The 16953-nt window shown below is 59.8% G+C and overlaps 1 protein-coding gene across 1 annotated transcript in view; it reads left to right on the top strand.

Moving 5' to 3' along the window:
- The window catches only part of ATCAY (ATCAY kinesin light chain interacting caytaxin), a 28848-nt gene extending 12290 nt beyond the window's left edge, over positions 1-16558 (top strand). The window contains exons 3-13 of the mRNA XM_059159475.1: positions 773-831; positions 3489-3710; positions 4863-5048; positions 5351-5453; positions 6290-6421; positions 6706-6792; positions 9147-9245; positions 9888-9923; positions 11098-11169; positions 12114-12146; positions 14234-16558. Of these exons, the coding sequence (XP_059015458.1) occupies positions 773-831; positions 3489-3710; positions 4863-5048; positions 5351-5453; positions 6290-6421; positions 6706-6792; positions 9147-9245; positions 9888-9923; positions 11098-11169; positions 12114-12146; positions 14234-14243 (1039 nt within the window). The 3' untranslated portion in view covers positions 14244-16558. The remainder of the gene's footprint in view (positions 1-772; positions 832-3488; positions 3711-4862; positions 5049-5350; positions 5454-6289; positions 6422-6705; positions 6793-9146; positions 9246-9887; positions 9924-11097; positions 11170-12113; positions 12147-14233) is intronic.
- The last annotated feature ends 395 nt before the right edge of the window (positions 16559-16953 follow it).

Here is a 16953-nt window from a genome sequence, read left to right on the forward strand (position 1 = left end):
GTCTGGGGCTTTTCTCATGGTGAGGCCCCGGGGGGGATAGGTTTGGGGAGGAAGATCCCCGAGTCAAGTGTCCTTCTCCTGACACCATCTTGGGGGACGGCTTGTCACCCAGACGTTGCTTCGGTCCCCTGGCTGAGGTGGGCAGTCAGGTGTCTCCCCTGCTTGGTCACTCATTACCCATTCGCATGCTGCCCCGCCTCCCCAGCCCCCGTTTCCAGGAAGGACTCCCTTGACATTCGTGGGACATCTGCACTGAAATTTTGTCTCGTCTCCCTATTTATTTATTCAGTCATTTATTTACATCTTCATGGACTCACGGACGCTCTATTTTATACCTCTGGCTTATAGTCCGATGCCCCGTGATGTATTCTGTTGCTCGAACCGTTCAGGCGCTGACCACGGCGAGCTCTTTTGGCTGATGGTCGTGTTTCCTCGACAGCTTTTTGCCACATTTAGTAGCCAAAATTCCTCGGAGACCCAACTCGGCAGGGTGCCCCCCGGAAAGCACTGCGTCTGTTCCAAAGAGACATTGTGACCCTGCATGAGACCCTCTTTCTTTCTGGGTTTTGGCTTTCTGCCTCCAAAAGGAGGACAGAACAGCCTGATGTCCACGAGACGACCTGAAGGGAGCCCTCCAGCTCTCCTGTGTTACGATCTTCCGGCTGACAACCAGGTGCGTTCCGTCCCGGTGGCTCCCCAGAACTAACCGAGTCTTTTGCGGTTTGCTCCCTGTGCTCCGGTGGCGGATGTCTGCGCTCGGCGGGGTCTGCAGGCCACTCCCAGAAGAGACAGGGATGGACCCTCTCGGCAGCCCCACGGAAGACCCGTCCCGTAAGTGTCCCCTTAAGCATGCGACAGCGGGCACGCTATTTCCAGATCTCGCTCTGCCTGAGGCTGAGACTATAGCCGGATCAGAGGCCATGCCTCCCAGGCAGAGTGTCTGGGAAGGGGGTTGTTCTGCTTGGAGGCCTGGAGGGAAAACAGCCACTGTGGGTGAGAGACGTGTGGGCCCGGTCACGAAGCTGGCACGTGGTGTTGCTGTGTGTCCTTGAGCTGGTTGCTCAGCCTCTCTGTGCCTCCGAGTGCTTATCTGTTAAATTCAGGTAGTGAGCTTCCTGAAGAAAGGGGCATGTAAGGATTTAATGAGTTGACATGTATAAAGTGCCCAGGGGGTACCCAGTACAGTCAGTCTTGGGAAGGCTCTGCTGCCCTAAGCACTCAGGAAGGCTCAGGGCTCTGCGGTTCCAGACCCCAGAATTCGGAGATAGGGGGTCCAGGGTAGCGAGAGGAGCTTCCCTGAACATGTGTTCTCCTCCGTGGCATCTGTTCAGAGTCTTGCTGGAGGCCCCCCTTCTGCCTGCATCTCCCCTGTGTGGCTCACCACGGCGCCCAACTTTTCAGAGGAAAGACTGACCAGAGAGGGACAGCCACATCCCCAACAGCACACAGCACTAAGAGCCAGATCTGCCTATGAGCCAGAGACAGGGACCAACTTGTCCCAGTTTTCTGGGGCACCCGAGAGGACCAGTCCTCCTTCTAACCTGAGCACCAGGCTCTGCCTGCTGTTGTCACATCCCCAGATCTTGGGTTGATCCCCTTTCGACTCTGTCTCCTACTTCTGTACAGTGAGGGCTGCGTCATAACGTACCCCCCTTCCTAGGTGTGGCTGGCTGAATAAGAGCCCCCAAAGATATCCAGATCCTAATCCTGGAATCTACGAATGTGCCCTCGCACGGCCAAAGGGACTTTGCTGGTGAGATTTATTTAGTACAGGAGATGGAGAGGACGTGCTGGTTAGATGTTCCCCCTGAGAGTCACTTTTTTCATGAGATTAACCCATCAATGAGTGAATGCTGAATAAAGCAGATTGTACCGTAATGTGGGTGGGCTGCATCTAATCAGTTGAGGGGTGTTAAGAGGTGGAAGACTCGGGTGTGGTTCATCTGGGGACAAAATCCCTCTTCAGCTGTGAACATGCGACACCCAACAGGTTCTCTACTTCCAGCATACGGTGATGGGACAGGTCAGGCATAAATAGCCTCATTCCAAAAAGGAGAAATGGGAAGAAAGAAAAGGATCATCCGTCCCAGCGAGTCCGAAGCTTGGCAGGACATACTTTGTTAGGCTTTTTTTTATTTTTTTAAGTGCAAATTCTATTGGATTTTTTTTTTTAAGATTTTATTTATTTATTTGACAGAGAGAGAGAGATCGCAAGTAGGCGGAGAGTCAGGCAGAGAGAGAAGGGGAAGCAGGCTCCCTGCTGAGCAGAGAGCCCGATGCGGGACTCGATCCCAGGACACTGAGATCATGACCCGAGCCGAAGGCAGCAGCTTAATCCACTGAGCCACCCAGGCGCCCCAAATTCTATTGGATTTTAAGGCTGGAGAACAACGCTCTTTGGCTCAGTGCTCTTTCCTGCAGGCCCGCCGGGGGCATCGCCACTGCCTAGCTTCCCTGCTGGGGGAGAGTGTTGTGTGGACACCCGCAGGCTCCCTGCCACCGTGCTGTGACCCGCAGCTCTACCCGCTCAGGGAGCAGGAGCCCCGTTTCCAGCGTAGGGCTGGAGAAATTGAAAGAAAAAAGAAAAGCGAGGAGCTCGTCCATTTACTTACGGAGCGCTGAATGTGGGCTCTCCCACGGGCTCCTTTGCTTCGTGCTCGCTGTCCACCAGTGAATCTGGGGGTGACTTCCCAAGGTCTCTGGGAAGGTAGACTCTTTCCCTCTAGCTGGCTTGGGGACTGCGGGTGGGGGGCCCTTTCCTCGAACAGAAGGTAACCTCCATCACCCCCGTGGGGCCAGCTCTTCGCAGCTCGCTGTGGGATCCGCTCTAACCCCTGGGAGGCAGCCAGCCAGGGTGGAGAGGGACGTCAGTTTTACAAGGAGACCAGAGTCCCAGCTAGGACTGTCCAGGAGAAAGCAGCTCAAACCATGAGGCACGCCCATCCTGACCAGCTCCGGAGAGATCTAGAAGGACCCGCCCCCTCCGGGCCTCAGTTTGCTCACCTGCTAAAGGGGGTCATAACAGAACTTGCCTCACATGGGTCCTGCCAAGTTGCAACCTGAGAGCACCTCGCAGAGGGCTTGGCCCACGTGGCGTGGTCCGTGTCGGTCATTAAAGAGGTGAACATCACGGGGAGGTAACAAGTAGCACGGGGGGCGTTCTCTGCTGCCGTATCCAGAGGCAACAGCGCTCGTGGATACTGGTGGGTCCAGAGCAGGGAAGGCTGCCCGGGGGGCTGGTCCGCAGCCGTCCACGTGACGCTGACCCGGCTCCCCCCGCGTTGAGTCCCATCGGGCAGCCAGAGAGGCGACGTGTGTGCAGGGTAGAATGTTGCAGCCTTGAACCCTGCCTGCCCCCAAGGACGGCCTCTGACTTGTCACCATTCCACACGACGGGGCGGAGCTCTCGCCGGGTCAGGAGACGGGGAGGGGGACAAAGAAAGAAGAAGCGACAATGATTTCATCTCATTTTCCTGTTTTCCCAACAGCCCCTCCCAACACGTTGAACTTCAACGGAGCTCATCGGAAGCGGAAGACGCTGGTCGCCCCGGAGATCAACATCTCCCTGGACCAGAGCGAGGGCTCGCTGCTGTCCGACGACTTCCTGGACACCCCTGACGACCTGGACATCAACGTGGACGACATCGAGACCCCCGACGAGACTGACTCACTGGAGTTTCTGGGGAATGGCAACGAGCTGGAGTGGGAAGGTGAGGCCCGGGCCGCTCCCTCCATGCCCTCGGGCTCGGCCGGGGACACCAACCCCGGCTCGCCGAGGACACCAACCCCAGCTCGCCGAGGAGTGCCCAGAGCGTGCCTCCCCTGCTGCGACGCCCCACGCATTTCTCTGGTGGACTTGCGGGGTTTTCGTGGCTTTCGCGTGGTTCTCAAATGTGACCGAGGACCTTCACTTCGAGGACCGGGTCCGAAGTGAAGGGTTTCCCACCGGTGGCACAGGTGTGTGGGGGACAATTTGTGCAGGAGCAGGTCCCGACGGAGGGCCCGGGAGGGTGGCGGGGATGTGGCGGGAGAGGTGGCGTCTGGCTGGCAGGAAGATGGACGCTAGACAACACGTGCACGAGCTCCTTGCTGTTGGTTGCCGGTGCTAAGAGGGAAGTAGAGTGAGGGGTGCGGGGGTCTCGCCTGAGGGGCGGTCCTGCCCCAGGGGTCACGGGGCCCTGTCTGGGAATGTCTGGGGCTGTCACACTGGGAGTGCCCCGGCATTGAGTGGGGGGCCCAGGAGACCCGCTCAGCACCCAGGATGCCCCGAGTCTTCTGCAGTGCCAAGAGGGAGAAGAATTAGTGTTACCAGTTTGTTTATTTTAAAAAGATTTTATTTATTTATTTGATGGGGGCGGAGGCAGAGGGAGAAGCAGGCTCCCCGCTAAGCAGGGAGCCCGACACGGGGCTCGATCCCAGGACCTTGGGATCGTGACCCGAGCTGAAGGCAGACGCTTCACTGACGGAGCCCCCTGGGCGCCCCCGGTGTTACCTCTGGAATTCAGCCACGCCCAACCCTGGGCTTCCCGCGCTGGGGGTTTCCATCACTGCTCCCACCTCCCTGCGCATTACGGGTGTTCAGAGGCTCTGAGTTCAAAACCAACAGAGTGTTCTGCGAAGCCAGCAAAGGGGGAGCCCCAGAGGGCTTCCTGGAGGAGGCAGCATTTGGGTTGAGCCATGGAGGGAGAGTAGGAGGGGCAAACGGACAAGCAGGGCCTCGGGGCAGGGAGAAGCACGTGGACTAGTGTCACGGGAGAAAGATGAGGGTCACGCGTCCACCGGCAGCAGGGGAAGGGGACCAGGCAGGAGGACAGAAGGTCTGGACTCAGGCATCCCTTATGCTCACCCTGGCCTCCTTCCAGATGACACCCCCGTGGCTGCCGCCAAGAACATGCCCGGGGACAGCGCAGACCTGTTTGGGGACGGTGCCGCGGAGGACGGCAGTGCCGCCAATGGGCGCCTGTGGAGGACAGTGATCATCGGAGAGCAGGAGCACCGAATCGACCTGCACATGATCCGGCCCTACATGAGGGTAGTGACCCACGGAGGTGAGAACGCAGCCCTCGGGCTCCTCCCGGCTCCCGCCAGCCAACTGTGGGTCATCAGAGGCCCTCTGTGGACCTCAGTCTCTTTATCTGAGCCACAGGGATGTTAAGTCTCTGGGGCGGGGACTCGGGGCAGGCAGGGACAGGCTGGGCGCACTCAGGGGTTTGCTGGCTCCCCCAACCAAGGTGCTGAGACTCGGAGCTGTACCCTCTGGGAAGGGGTCTGGCTGGCGAGGAGGTGGGGGCCTGGGCTAGAGCAGGGGCCAGCTCAGAGCGCCAGCCACTCCCTGGCCGCCTCTCCCCAGGGTACTACGGCGAAGGTCTCAACGCCATCATCGTGTTTGCCGCCTGCTTCCTCCCGGACAGCAGCTCCCCCGACTACCACTACATCATGGAGAACCTCTTCCTGTAAGTGGCCCCCGACCCCGCTCCGGCCCACGCCCACAGTTCCCTCAGCAGCTGGAATGGGCCATCATCACCCCCAGCCTCGGGGCCCAGAGCTTCCTACGGGAAGACAGAGTCCATGCTCCGCAGGCCCTGGGGGGAGGGCCCGTGGCTGCTCAGGCTACAGGGACAGCACCTGAGACCCAGGGAGGTTACGTCACCAGGCCAGGGACCCCCGGGTGAAATTGCGGGATGACAGACACCGACGCCAGCCCTGGCAGGTCATAGAATGGGCTCCGTGATCAAGATCGCTTCTATGTGCCTTCTTAGGAAGATTCCCTTCTTACCCAGTGGGGCTGGGGTGCCGGCTGGTTCAGAGGATGACCAGTCAGAGCAGGAAGAGGCCCCCCAAACCAGGGAGCCCACCCCCCACCCCACCCCACCCCACCCCACCTGGCTTACAGGTGGGGAAGTAGACGCTGAGCCAGAGGAAAGGATTTTTCTAAAATCACTCAGGGAGGGTGGAGGCAGGGACAGGCCTGAGACCCCTCACATTTGTGCACTGGGCTGTCCAGTGGGGGGTGCGCGTTCCCTGGGCTGTACCCAGGACTGTGAGACCCCTCCCCACTGTCCGGATTCCCGGAGATCCTGATGAGCTCATGCCTGTAAAACACGTGGTGCCTAATAAGTGTGCCATAGGATAGAGAGTGGTTCTATGCGCTATGGTTCTGGACACTGACACTGATGTTGGGGGCAGGGTCTAGGATGGCCAGGCGCATGCAAGCATGTGCCCCAGGGGTTGCGTTGCGCGGGGCGGGGGCTCCCTAACTCTGCCCCCCCCCCACGCCCCCCGTGAGCAGGTACGTCATCAGCAGCCTGGAGCTGCTGGTGGCCGAAGATTACATGATCGTCTACCTGAACGGCGCCACGCCCCGCCGCAGGATGCCTGGCATCGGCTGGCTGAAGAAGTGTTACCAGATGATCGACAGGAGGTGCGTGCGCGCCGGGCTGCGGGGCGCCCCGGGGTCCCCTGGGAGGCGGCGCGGTCCTCACCCCGCCTGCTGAGGACCACAGCGGGCGGTCGGAACTGGGGCGCCCCGGGAGATGGTTCCGGAATGGGAGGCTGCTCGGGGACTAGACGTCAGGGCGGCCGTCCACAGGCGGCGCAGGGCCCAGCCTCTAACCCGGAAACCCGACCCTGCAGTCAGCAGGGAGCACCGGGGAGGCGGCACCTGTTAGCTCCGCCCTCCCCGGGGCCTTTCCTCTGCCCCCTCAGATTGCGGAAAAACCTGAAGTCGCTCATCATCGTGCACCCGTCCTGGTTCATCCGCACCGTGCTGGCCATCTCCCGCCCCTTCATCAGGTAACCGCTGCCCCCGCGCCAGACCCTCCGGGTCGTGCGCTTCCTCTGTTGTCATCTGTGTTGGGCAGCTGTTCTGCGCTGACTGTGTGTTATTGCTTTTTTGTTTCAAGATTTTATTTATCAGAAAGCGCGTGCGCGTGCGCATGCGCACAAGCAAGGGGAGCATCAGGCAGAGGGAAGGAGAAGCGGGCTCCGCGCTGAGCCTGCACCCCTCCCCCCCCCCCCGCCCCATCCGGACCCTGGGAATAGGACCTGGCGCTTTAACCGCCTGAGCCACCCAGGCGCCCCTGTGCTGTTGCTGTAAACCGTTTCCAGTCCCACGTGTTGTTATTAAGGGAGGAACACAGGAAAAACACTAGCAGGCAGCCCTCCCCCTAGTAAGTGCTGGAAACCTCTCCACGTTTACAACCACCCCCTGAGGGGCTGATGCTGTTGCGACCCCATGGGACCTGGGGCTCAGAGGGGTCACGGGACCCAGCCAGGGTCGTGCAGCCAGGTCGCTAGCCCACCCCAGCCGCCCAGAAGTGAGTCCCTCTCCGTCCACCCCAGCGTCTGCGCGGGGACCCTGAGGACGCCAGGAGGGTCTGAGCCCCTCCCGACAATAATGTCACCAGCGGGCTGTGCTGGGTGGCCCTCGAGAGCACCTCGGCTGTGACGATTCCCTGCAAGGACTCGCAGAACGCAGAGCTGTTACCGTTTGCCACCGAGACAGGACACAGAGGGAAGGTGACCAAGGACAAAGGTGTCCGCTCCCGCCGGCGGGTAGCCAAAGCCCTCGATCGTCCCCGGGATGATGTGTGGCGATAAAAAAAAAAAAAAAAAAAAAAAAAGGAAGGACCTTGCTCTCCTAGGTTTTCACCAGGGTTTAGCCCCCTGCCCCACCGTGGATCATGGAGTCTCCGTTCCTTCTTTGCAGTGGGTGGGGCTTGAGCGCCCCAACCTGCCGGTTAACCCTTTATTGCACCAAGTAAAACCCCCGATGTGCACGTCCAGTAAAACAAAATCAGTCGTGTGAAACGCCCCCAGTCAATCGCATAAACCTGATATTTAACTTACCATGATTCAAAGCATTGAATCGAATCGAGATCCTTCAAGGAGCGCCCGGCTGGCGTGAGCAGTGGAGCACGGGTCCAGCTCTCGACCTCACGGTTGTGAGTTCGAGCCCCACCTGGGGCGTAGAGATCACTTAGATAAATAAACCTAAAAAAAAAGAAGACCCTTCACATCCATTCCCAGGCAGTGACGTGGGATGAGTTTGAGGGAGGGTCCACCCTCGGGGAGCGTCTCCCTCTCAGCGTAAACACTTTGCCCCTCGCCCCGGTGTGGAGTTCTGCCTTCTGGGGGTCCCCCCGCCCCCACCCGTGAGACAGGAGGCTGGCCCCACAGGCCGACAGAGCCTTGTCACCACGGGGATTCGGACATCCGTGTCCGAGCACAGGCATGGTGGTGCATGTCACCAGGTGGCCGCAGCCGGACTTTCCGCCCTTATTCCTAGCCCGGCGCTTGGAGCAGCAGGTGCGGGCTCTGCACACCCTAAATCCCTTACTCACAAATCAGCTCGGTCCACTCTCCGAGCCCGCTGCGCCGGGCAGTGTGGACGCGATTCTTGCCTGTCTGAGGCTCAGTCCCTGCCTGCGGGCCCTTCTTGTGACAACAGGAGAGAGACCCCGGGCTCCAAAAATAACCGGGTTGGTTTCTCTTTTTATTAAAAAGTGTTTAGAACTGCATGAAAGCAGTTGCTGCTGCTCACCCCGCCACACACGGCCGCGTGGTGACTCTCCATGGGGAACGTCCGTCGCGCCTAATCAGTCACCAGCGGCCTTCTGCTGAGCAATGGCTTGCTTTTCCCCTGACGGACACCGTGAACGGTGTAATTCATCACGTGTCTCCCTTCGCATCGGCCGCGGGAAAGCCGAGCCAAAGTTTTATCTCATCCCTACAAATAGATAGGAAGCGCCATAGCACACATCAGTAGATGCTGGGCTTACGTTTATTTTTATACTGTTGCTCGATGACTTTTATTTTCTGTAGGGCTGTATTCTCCAGGTCTTCTTAGAGAAATTGTTTGACCTTGAAAAAAAAAAAAAGCATATACTGCATCGTACCAAACTTGGGTTTAATTAAATCTTTAAAAAATAGTAGTAACCGGGAGTTCAAAGCAGCAGCTGGTGACAAAGCTCGGCAGGGACCCTGCCCTTGACCCCGGGTGCGGCTCTGTCCACCTCACAAGGGCCGGGGGTAGAGGCTAGCCTGGGCAGGGACAGAGGTTTGATGGAAGGTGCTGGGCACTCCTGCCGGCCGGCGCTCCTTCCGGGCCCGGGCTGCAGACCTCTCCCTCCTCCTCCTCCTGCCAGCGTCAAATTCATCAACAAGATCCAGTACGTGCACAGCCTAGAAGACCTGGAACAGCTCATCCCCATGGAACACGTGCAAATCCCGGAGTGCGTGCTACAGTGAGTGTCCCATCTGCCGTGTGAGTGTCCCCGCCCCCATACCCCACGCCCCTCCCCCTGGGGTCCCGCACGTGAGATGAGCGGCCACGTGGTTCCTTGAGCCACGGCCCACAGCTTGTTTTACCAATAAAGTTTTATCGGCACAGCCACGCCCATCCACGGATGGATCTGCTGTGGCTGCTTCTGAGTTACGTCTGAATGAGTAGTTGTGGCTGAAACTGGCCTACAAACTGGAGAATATCTACTCTCCAGCCTTTTATAAGAGGACGGCCCTGCCGAGGGGGCATGTCAGCGAGGGTGCTGCTCTCTAACGGCGCCGTGTAGTTGCTGGGGCTGAATCAGAGCAAAAAAATAAAAAATAAAAATCTGCTGAATTATTTCTACCAGATGTTGGAATATGCCAGCAAGACAGGTACTCCCTGCTCGGTGGGGGTGGAGGGCTGGGGGCTTGCCCGGCTGCTGCAGAGACGGGACAAAGACCATCAGACTGTCCCCTGCGGCCGTCTCTCGGCTCCCACGCCCGGCGTGTAATTCAGTCCTGGGACTGTTTCTCCGTTCCCGAGAGGAAAGGGAGTCCCCGGGCAGCACATCGAGGCAGGGAGGGGAGCCGCGTCTGATGCATTTTTACGTTCTCTCTTCCAGGTACGAGGAGGAGAGGCTCAAGGCCAGGAGAGAGAGGTCTGTGCGGGGGGCAGTCACGTCGGGGTGGGGTCAGGGCTAGGGCTGGGCCCACAGTGAGGGGGCAGCTGGTGGCCTCGGCTCAACGGGGACCAATCACTCACACACACACACACACACACACACACACATGTGCGTGCACACGTCCTTATTGGGGGCTTTGAATCAGACCAGGTTCCGATCCAGCCTCCCCCACTGGTTTCCCGGGTCCGTTTTCCTCCGTAGCATAACTGTGAAAGGTGGTCTCAGGACCTCCAGGTTATTGCACTCCCACCCCCCAGAGCAGGGCCGGGCCAGGATTCCGGACAGCATCTTACAGCCCCAGGATCCAAGGCTCAGAGAGGGCAAGGCACCTGCCCAAGGCCACACAGCAAGTCTGGGAGAGGGTTGGGGCTCTCTGTCATGGCCAGGCCCTTGCCTGCCTTGGGGAAGCAGGTGGCTAAGACAGAGTCCCGGTCCAGAGGGTCCTCGAAAGGCCTAGGAGAGGGACACCTCAGCGGGTAAGGAGAGCGGGCCCTGCGGCAGGGCGAGTGAGGCGGGCCAACGAGCCCTGCCAGGAGGAGAGGCGTGGTGGCCTCCCACGGGGTCGTTTGGTCAGGACAAGCCGTGGGCCGCGAGGAGGGAGGCCGAGGGCAGGCGGGACGCAGCAGCCGCACCAGCCCGCACCAGCCCCAGACGCAGCAGCCGCACCAGCCCGCACCAGCCCCAGACGCAGCAGCCGCACCAGCCCGCACCAGCCCCAGACGCAGCAGCCGCACCAGCCCGAGCCTTCCAGCCAACTCTTCTCTCTGTGCTTCACTGTAGTGACATACACAGCACAGGAAACTCCCCGTCTCCGTCTCTCTGTGTCCCTGTGTCCCCGAGGGCTGCCCCCGGCCTCCCACGCCTTAGCCAAGGAGGGAGCAGAGACCCGCCCCGCAAGCCAGAGTCAGGGCACAGGGCGACCGCGTCCACGGGACGAGGGCGCGAGGTGTCCGGGATGGCGAGCTGGGACCCATGTTCGGGGTCTCTGCTCCCCGTCGTGCCCCCACTTGCACCCCCTTCCCCAGGGCTGCCTCTGCCATCAGTAACCCGCGGGGGATCCCTGCACCCTCGGGGGCCTTCCACGCCTGCACTCAGGGGCCTCGGTGGGCCACGCAGGCTGGTCACCTTCGCTGTCTCCCTCTGTCCCCAGCGCCAGGCCGCCGCCAGAGTTCGTCCTGCCTAGGGCCGAGGAGAAGCCAGAGGCCGCTTCGGCAGAGGACAGGTGAGTGTGCGGGTGACCACGGGCGAGGTGGCCGGTAAGAGTGACTACAGCACTGTCATGACGGGGACTGAGAGCGCCGCGGCGGTGGCCGGCATGAGTGGGTGCTCGGAGTCGGGGTCCCTCTCCCGTCCAGCCCGGGCCGGCCCCACAGGGACACCCACAGAGGCCAGCAGTTCCACTGAAACAGTCGTGGTACCCGGCCGGCTCCGTCCCACACTGGGACTCTTGATCTCGGGGCTGTGAGTTCCCAGCCTCATGTTAGGCGTAGAGAAAACTTAAAAAAAATAAATAAATAAAATCTTTAAAAATAAATAAACAGGGACATCTGGGTGGCTCCGTGGGTTAAAGCCTCTGCCTTCCGCTCAGGTCATGATCTCAGGGTCCTGGGATCGAGTCCCGCATCGGGCTCTCTGCTCAGCAGGGAGCCTGCTTCCTCCTCTCTCTGTCTCTGTCTGCCTCTCTGCCTACTTGTGATCTCTGTCTAATAAATAAATAAAATCTTTTAAAAATAAATAAATAAGTAAACTAAGTAACTAACTAACTAACAGCTGGTAAGAGTTTGTAAAAGCCTTCTCCCGGGGCTTCTTCTGGTTTTTTAAGTGCACGTTCCAGGGACCTTTGGGGCACAGGCAAAGCTGGGCACCCGCACCCGCCGCTACATCCAGAATGTCCCGGCGCTGCAGAGGGGACCCCACCCCCATTAAGCTGTTGCTCCCATGCCCCCCCTTTCTTTTTTCACACCCAGCAAATGCCCCTGCAAGTCCTCCGGCCCCTCGCGCTGGCGCGGTGGAAAGCCCAGCCTGGTTCGGGGCCCTCCCTCTCCCCACCTCCCCGCTCGGCCCGGCCGGCATCTGGCCCTCCGTGTCCTGCTCTCGTGGGGCTCCCGGCCGGATGCCGAGGCTCCCCAGATGGGCAAATCGTGCTAAGACGTCTCTCTTCCGCAGGTCTGCTCCGGGCACAGAAGACCAGGAGACAAGGTGAGTGGGAAGCAAAGCCATTTCCTGGTGTCTGCTTGTCCCGATGTCCCGGTGGAGATGTCCCCACTGCGGGAGAATGGCCCCACGATTCACCGGGGCCGAGGGCCGCTGTACCGGGGAGCCAGAGAGACGTCTGCTCCCAGGACTCTGGGGTCTCCGCTGCAGCAGGCAGCCTGTCCCCGCACACCTCCAGGGGACGCCATCGCCATGAGGCCCCAGAGCTAAGCCACGTGGTGCCCTGACTGAGACCCCCACCTGCAACCAGGTCCCGTAAAGCCTGGGCTACTTATTTTTAATTTTAATTTTAATTTTAATTTTAAGCAGGCTCCAATGAGCCCACCATGGAGCTTGAACCCCCGACCCTGAGACTGAGAGTCCTGTGCTCTACGGACTGAGCCAGCCGGGCACCCCAAGCCCAGGCTTTCCTACTCAGCCTCGGGGACACCGTTGGCCCGCGGCCTGTCCCAGGGTCCCCACCAGCTCCAGATGCCAGGAGAAGCCTCTCTGTGCATGGGGGGGTCATGGAGACCACCCCCAGGTTCAGCTTTGCTGGATGGACTCACGGAACTCGGCGAAGCTGTAGTACTTAAAATTGTGGTTGGTTGGGGATTTTAGAAAAAATTTTTTTTAAAGATTTTACTCATTTATTTGAGAGAGAGAGAGAGAGCCTGTGCACACAAGCAGGGGGAGCGGCAGGCAGAGGCCGAGGGGGATGCAGGCTCCCCGCCGAGCAGGGAGCCCGATCCCAGGACCCCGGGATCTGACCTGAGCCAAGGACAGACGCTTCACCGACGGAACCCCCCAGGCGCCCCACAATTGTGGTTGAATGCAGTGGAGGGAGCATCAGCAGTGAGCGACGGTGTGCGAAACCAGGGCCCGGAGATACCAGGGGTGAACCTCCTGCTGTCACCTGCCGGGGACTTACCAGAAAGACCCCAGTTCTCCCAGCAGCCTGTGGCGATACGCAGGACATGTTTCCGATCAGAGACTCCCCCGCGTCTTGGTGTCCAGGGCATTTGTGGGGGCAGTCCCTTAGGCATGGCTAATCACCCCCCAGAGGTTGGGCTGATCCCCACCCCCCCAAATCACACTGTCAGCACGGACTCTCTCCCACGACCCAAGGTCCCCGGGTAAACAGAGACCCTCTTGCTCGGCTGGGCACTCCAAGGACTGGGTTACCTCCCGGGATCTGGGACTCAGCCGGCTACCCCTTCCTTTGGAATGGGCAGTGTTAAGGGCTAACCCTTGACCACACCCTCTCCCCCAAATCTGGGACATGGCCGAACCGTCCACCTTAATACCCCCCACTCGACCCGGGAAGCCCCAAGCGGAGAGAGAAACATAGAACATGGCCTTCGGCCAGCCCCGCCCTGGGCACGCTGAGTGGAAACGTGTTCTCAGTGCATCCCCGAGACCGTCTCAAGCCCTGTCTTCCGGGGTGGGGGCTCCGTCCACACTCACCGAACAGGCAAGGAAGTCACGCACCATGAGAGAAAGCCAGCGGACACAGCAAACAAACGGCAGAGTCAGGCCCTCCTGGGAAGCCTCAGGAAGGGTTGGTGAACTAAAGATGCGTAAACATATTAAAGACAGGAGCACCAGGGCGGCCGGGTCGGGGAAGCGTCCTCCGACTCTTGGTCTCGGCTCAGGTCGTGATCTCGGGGTCAGGAGATGGAGCCCCGCTTCGGGCTCCTTGCTCGGCGCAGCGTCTGCGCGTCCCACTCCCTCCCCCTCGGCCTCTCCTGTTCCCCTTTCTCTCTCCGCAAATGAATAAATAAAATCTTCAAACATAAAATAAAGACACAAAAGAAGAAACTGTAGGAAACAACGGATGGATGGACAGACGGACAGATGGGAGGTGCGCAGATGACGGATGGAGGTTTGAAGGACAAAGGGGGCTGCTTTGGAACTTCCCTCTGGTCTGACCAGAGGCGCCGGCCCCAGGCCCGTTCTGCTACGGTGCGGGGAGAGTCGGGGGCAGACAGCGGTACCGCTCTTTGTGCCGAGGACACCGAAGCCGGATTCCACACGCGGCCGCCGCTTGAAAAGCAGTAATAATGACCTGAGCTGTGTTTATCCCTCTCTAGCCTGTCCTGAGGTGACAAGAACACAGAGAAGGACAAGAAAGAAGATTCCAGATGCCGAGAAACCTCTGTCAGACGCCCTCTGGCCCTGGACCTCATCCCCGTCCCGCGCCCCGTCCTGGGAGCATGTCCGGCTCCTCCGCCCATCTCTGAAACCCAGCCTCCTTTTTAGCTGCTTGAAATTTTTTTTTTTTTTTTTTAAAAACAACGCAGTATTCGTGTGTTCCAGAAAAGGACCTGGCTCTCAGCCCTCCGCCCTTCCACGCCCGTGAGCTCACAGCCGAGGGCAAGCAGCTCAGGGCGCAGCCTGGGTGTCCTGGACGGCTTCAGAGTCCCCTTCCACTGCACACAGTCCCGACTCGAGACCCTTCTCTTGCTTGTCAGCGGGCCCATGTTGGAGCCACCGATGCCCACCAGCTCCCTGGCCGGATCTGGACTTGTTCTTGTGCCTTTTCTCCTAGAACAGCCCCTGCCACTCTGGGCATCAGGCTTGGAAGCTCCGCCCCCAGCAGTGCCGTGCCCCAGGGACCTCCTGTCATTCCACCTCGTGGGTTTTCATCTGACCGGCTCCCCCCCTCCGTCTCGTACAGCACTCCCCTTCTTTGGGAGCATCAGAGCCTGTCGCAGCAATGAGCTGCCAGTAATTACCGCCCCTCCCTTTCTAGAACATTCTCAAGCCCGTCTAACATGGGTGCCACACCCCAGGGCAGTCCTGGTCAATACCTCCTACTGAGAGAGTGGTGTCCCCACTTGCCTGGTTCCCCCCAGTGCAGGGTTGGGACGCATCCCTCAGGCTCCCGTCGAGGGCAGTGGGCTCTGAACTGCAGGAAGGAAGATACAGGGTATTAGAGGTTTGGGTAGTTGGAAGTGCACTTGGGAAAGGAAGTCCCTGTGGCCTGGAAGCTCTGGGGACTCACGTCAAAGGAGGACAATTCACCTTGGACAAAAGACTTTTCTGACGCAGCCCAAACAGCGGTCAGGCGGCTGCTTGAGGTAGTGAGTTCCCCATCCGTGGAGGCATTTAAGATGAGGGTGGGAAGTGCTTGCAAACTGTGGTCCTGTGCAGTCGCCTCCGATCTTTGAGTCTCTATTTATATAAATCTCAGTGATAGTCGACGGGGAACCTTCTCCGGGCCCCTCCTGGCTCTGTAGCCGGCTTCTTAGCAGCCAAGATTGTGCTGAGTGTGAGGTTCTCGGCCTCAGTGGCCAACTCAAATGCTTCTCGACCTGGGACGCTGGTGTTTGGGAGTAATTCCAAGGACGGGAGGGAGCCAGTGGTGTTTGGTGCTGAGGGAAAAGAATGCCTAGCGTTTTGCTGCGCGGGAGAGGGTCCTGCCCTGCGCATCCAGGAACTGACCCATCGCGAACCCCAGGGAACACTGGGGAACTGCCCCCCGCATTGGAAAATGCTGAGTTTCTGGGCGAGATTAGGCCTGCATCTTCTGGGTCACAGCCCTGCCCGCGGAAGGTGGGGATGCTGGGGGCCTGAGTTGGGGGGCAGGATTAAATGTGTGTTTCTGCCATGTGTCCCGACCAGAGGACAGGACCACGTTCCAGGCCCAGGGGTGTCACCCGCAGCCCGAGGCAGCAGAGACTGGCGGGGGCTCTCCAGGCTGCCCTGAGAGAGGCCCCCACCGCCTGTCTGCCTGTGGCCCGGCCCAGACCTGGGCCTGGTGGCTGTCCCTCCCCAGATCAACACGTGCTGGAGCCCGGCTGCACGCTAAGCGACAGGAACTGAGGCGTCCCACCCCGTGCCGCGGTAACCCAGCACCCAGGGAGGCGACAGAAGGACAGGAAGCGGCAGACCCCAGCCCCCCACACCCATCCCAGAGGAGCCTGCGGCCGCGCACAAAACCACTGCGTGGCCGGCCCGCTGCCCCTCCGGACCACCAGCAGCCACAGACGAAGGGCAAGTGGGACCCAGGACCCCAGCTCAGCCGCGGCAGCCCCTCTGGGATCAAGAGAGACGCCGGGGTGGGGGGGGACTGTCCCCAGGCTCGAGAAGTCTCAGCACACAGCTCCATGCAGACCGGGGCCACCGCGTCCGGGCCGCCTGCTGCCCACGTGTCAGAAGTGGCTTTGCAAGCGGCGATTGTCTCCGGGGAGGTCGTGGTCAAAACACCAGCGGACCCCGGACCTCGTCGGAAAGGGACGCCGGTTTTCCTCCCAGGACGCATGGGATGCATCCTAAGTCGTGGGTCACACGCCCATGACGACGGCCAGTTTTGTGGTTTTTAGAAACGATCCGTTATGATTACTGTCGTGATGTTCAAACGTCATCTCCATGAGCTTCGGGGATTTTTATGTGGAAATAAAGAGGGGATAACTGAGAAGGGGGGTTTGTGTCATCGGTCCGCTTCCCTGAGCTGTGGCGCTGGCCTTGGGCCCAGAGCAGACGAACCAGCTTGAACTCCCACCTGGCGAGCTTGGGTGGGCGGCCTCAGGTGGCCTTGGGCAGCCTCCGGCGACCGTGGGCAACCGGCAGGTGCCTCGGGTGGCTGCCAGTCCTCCCTGGAATCAAAGGTAGTCAGCAGGTAGTAGTAGTAATAATTCAATGATCTATGTTACTACCACTACCACGGAACGAGGAGACTGTCCACACTCGCACCAACGCTTCCCACAACAGGCCGGGGGGAGGGGTCCCCATGAGCCCCTCTCCGGTCACACGGACCTCACAGTGGGAGGGCTTGGCCCCCGCCTCAGGTGCCAGTCCCCAGGAGAGG

This window comes from Mustela lutreola, chromosome 2, assembly GCF_030435805.1.
Source record: "Mustela lutreola isolate mMusLut2 chromosome 2, mMusLut2.pri, whole genome shotgun sequence".
In the NCBI taxonomy this organism is placed as follows: domain Eukaryota; kingdom Metazoa; phylum Chordata; class Mammalia; order Carnivora; family Mustelidae; genus Mustela; species Mustela lutreola.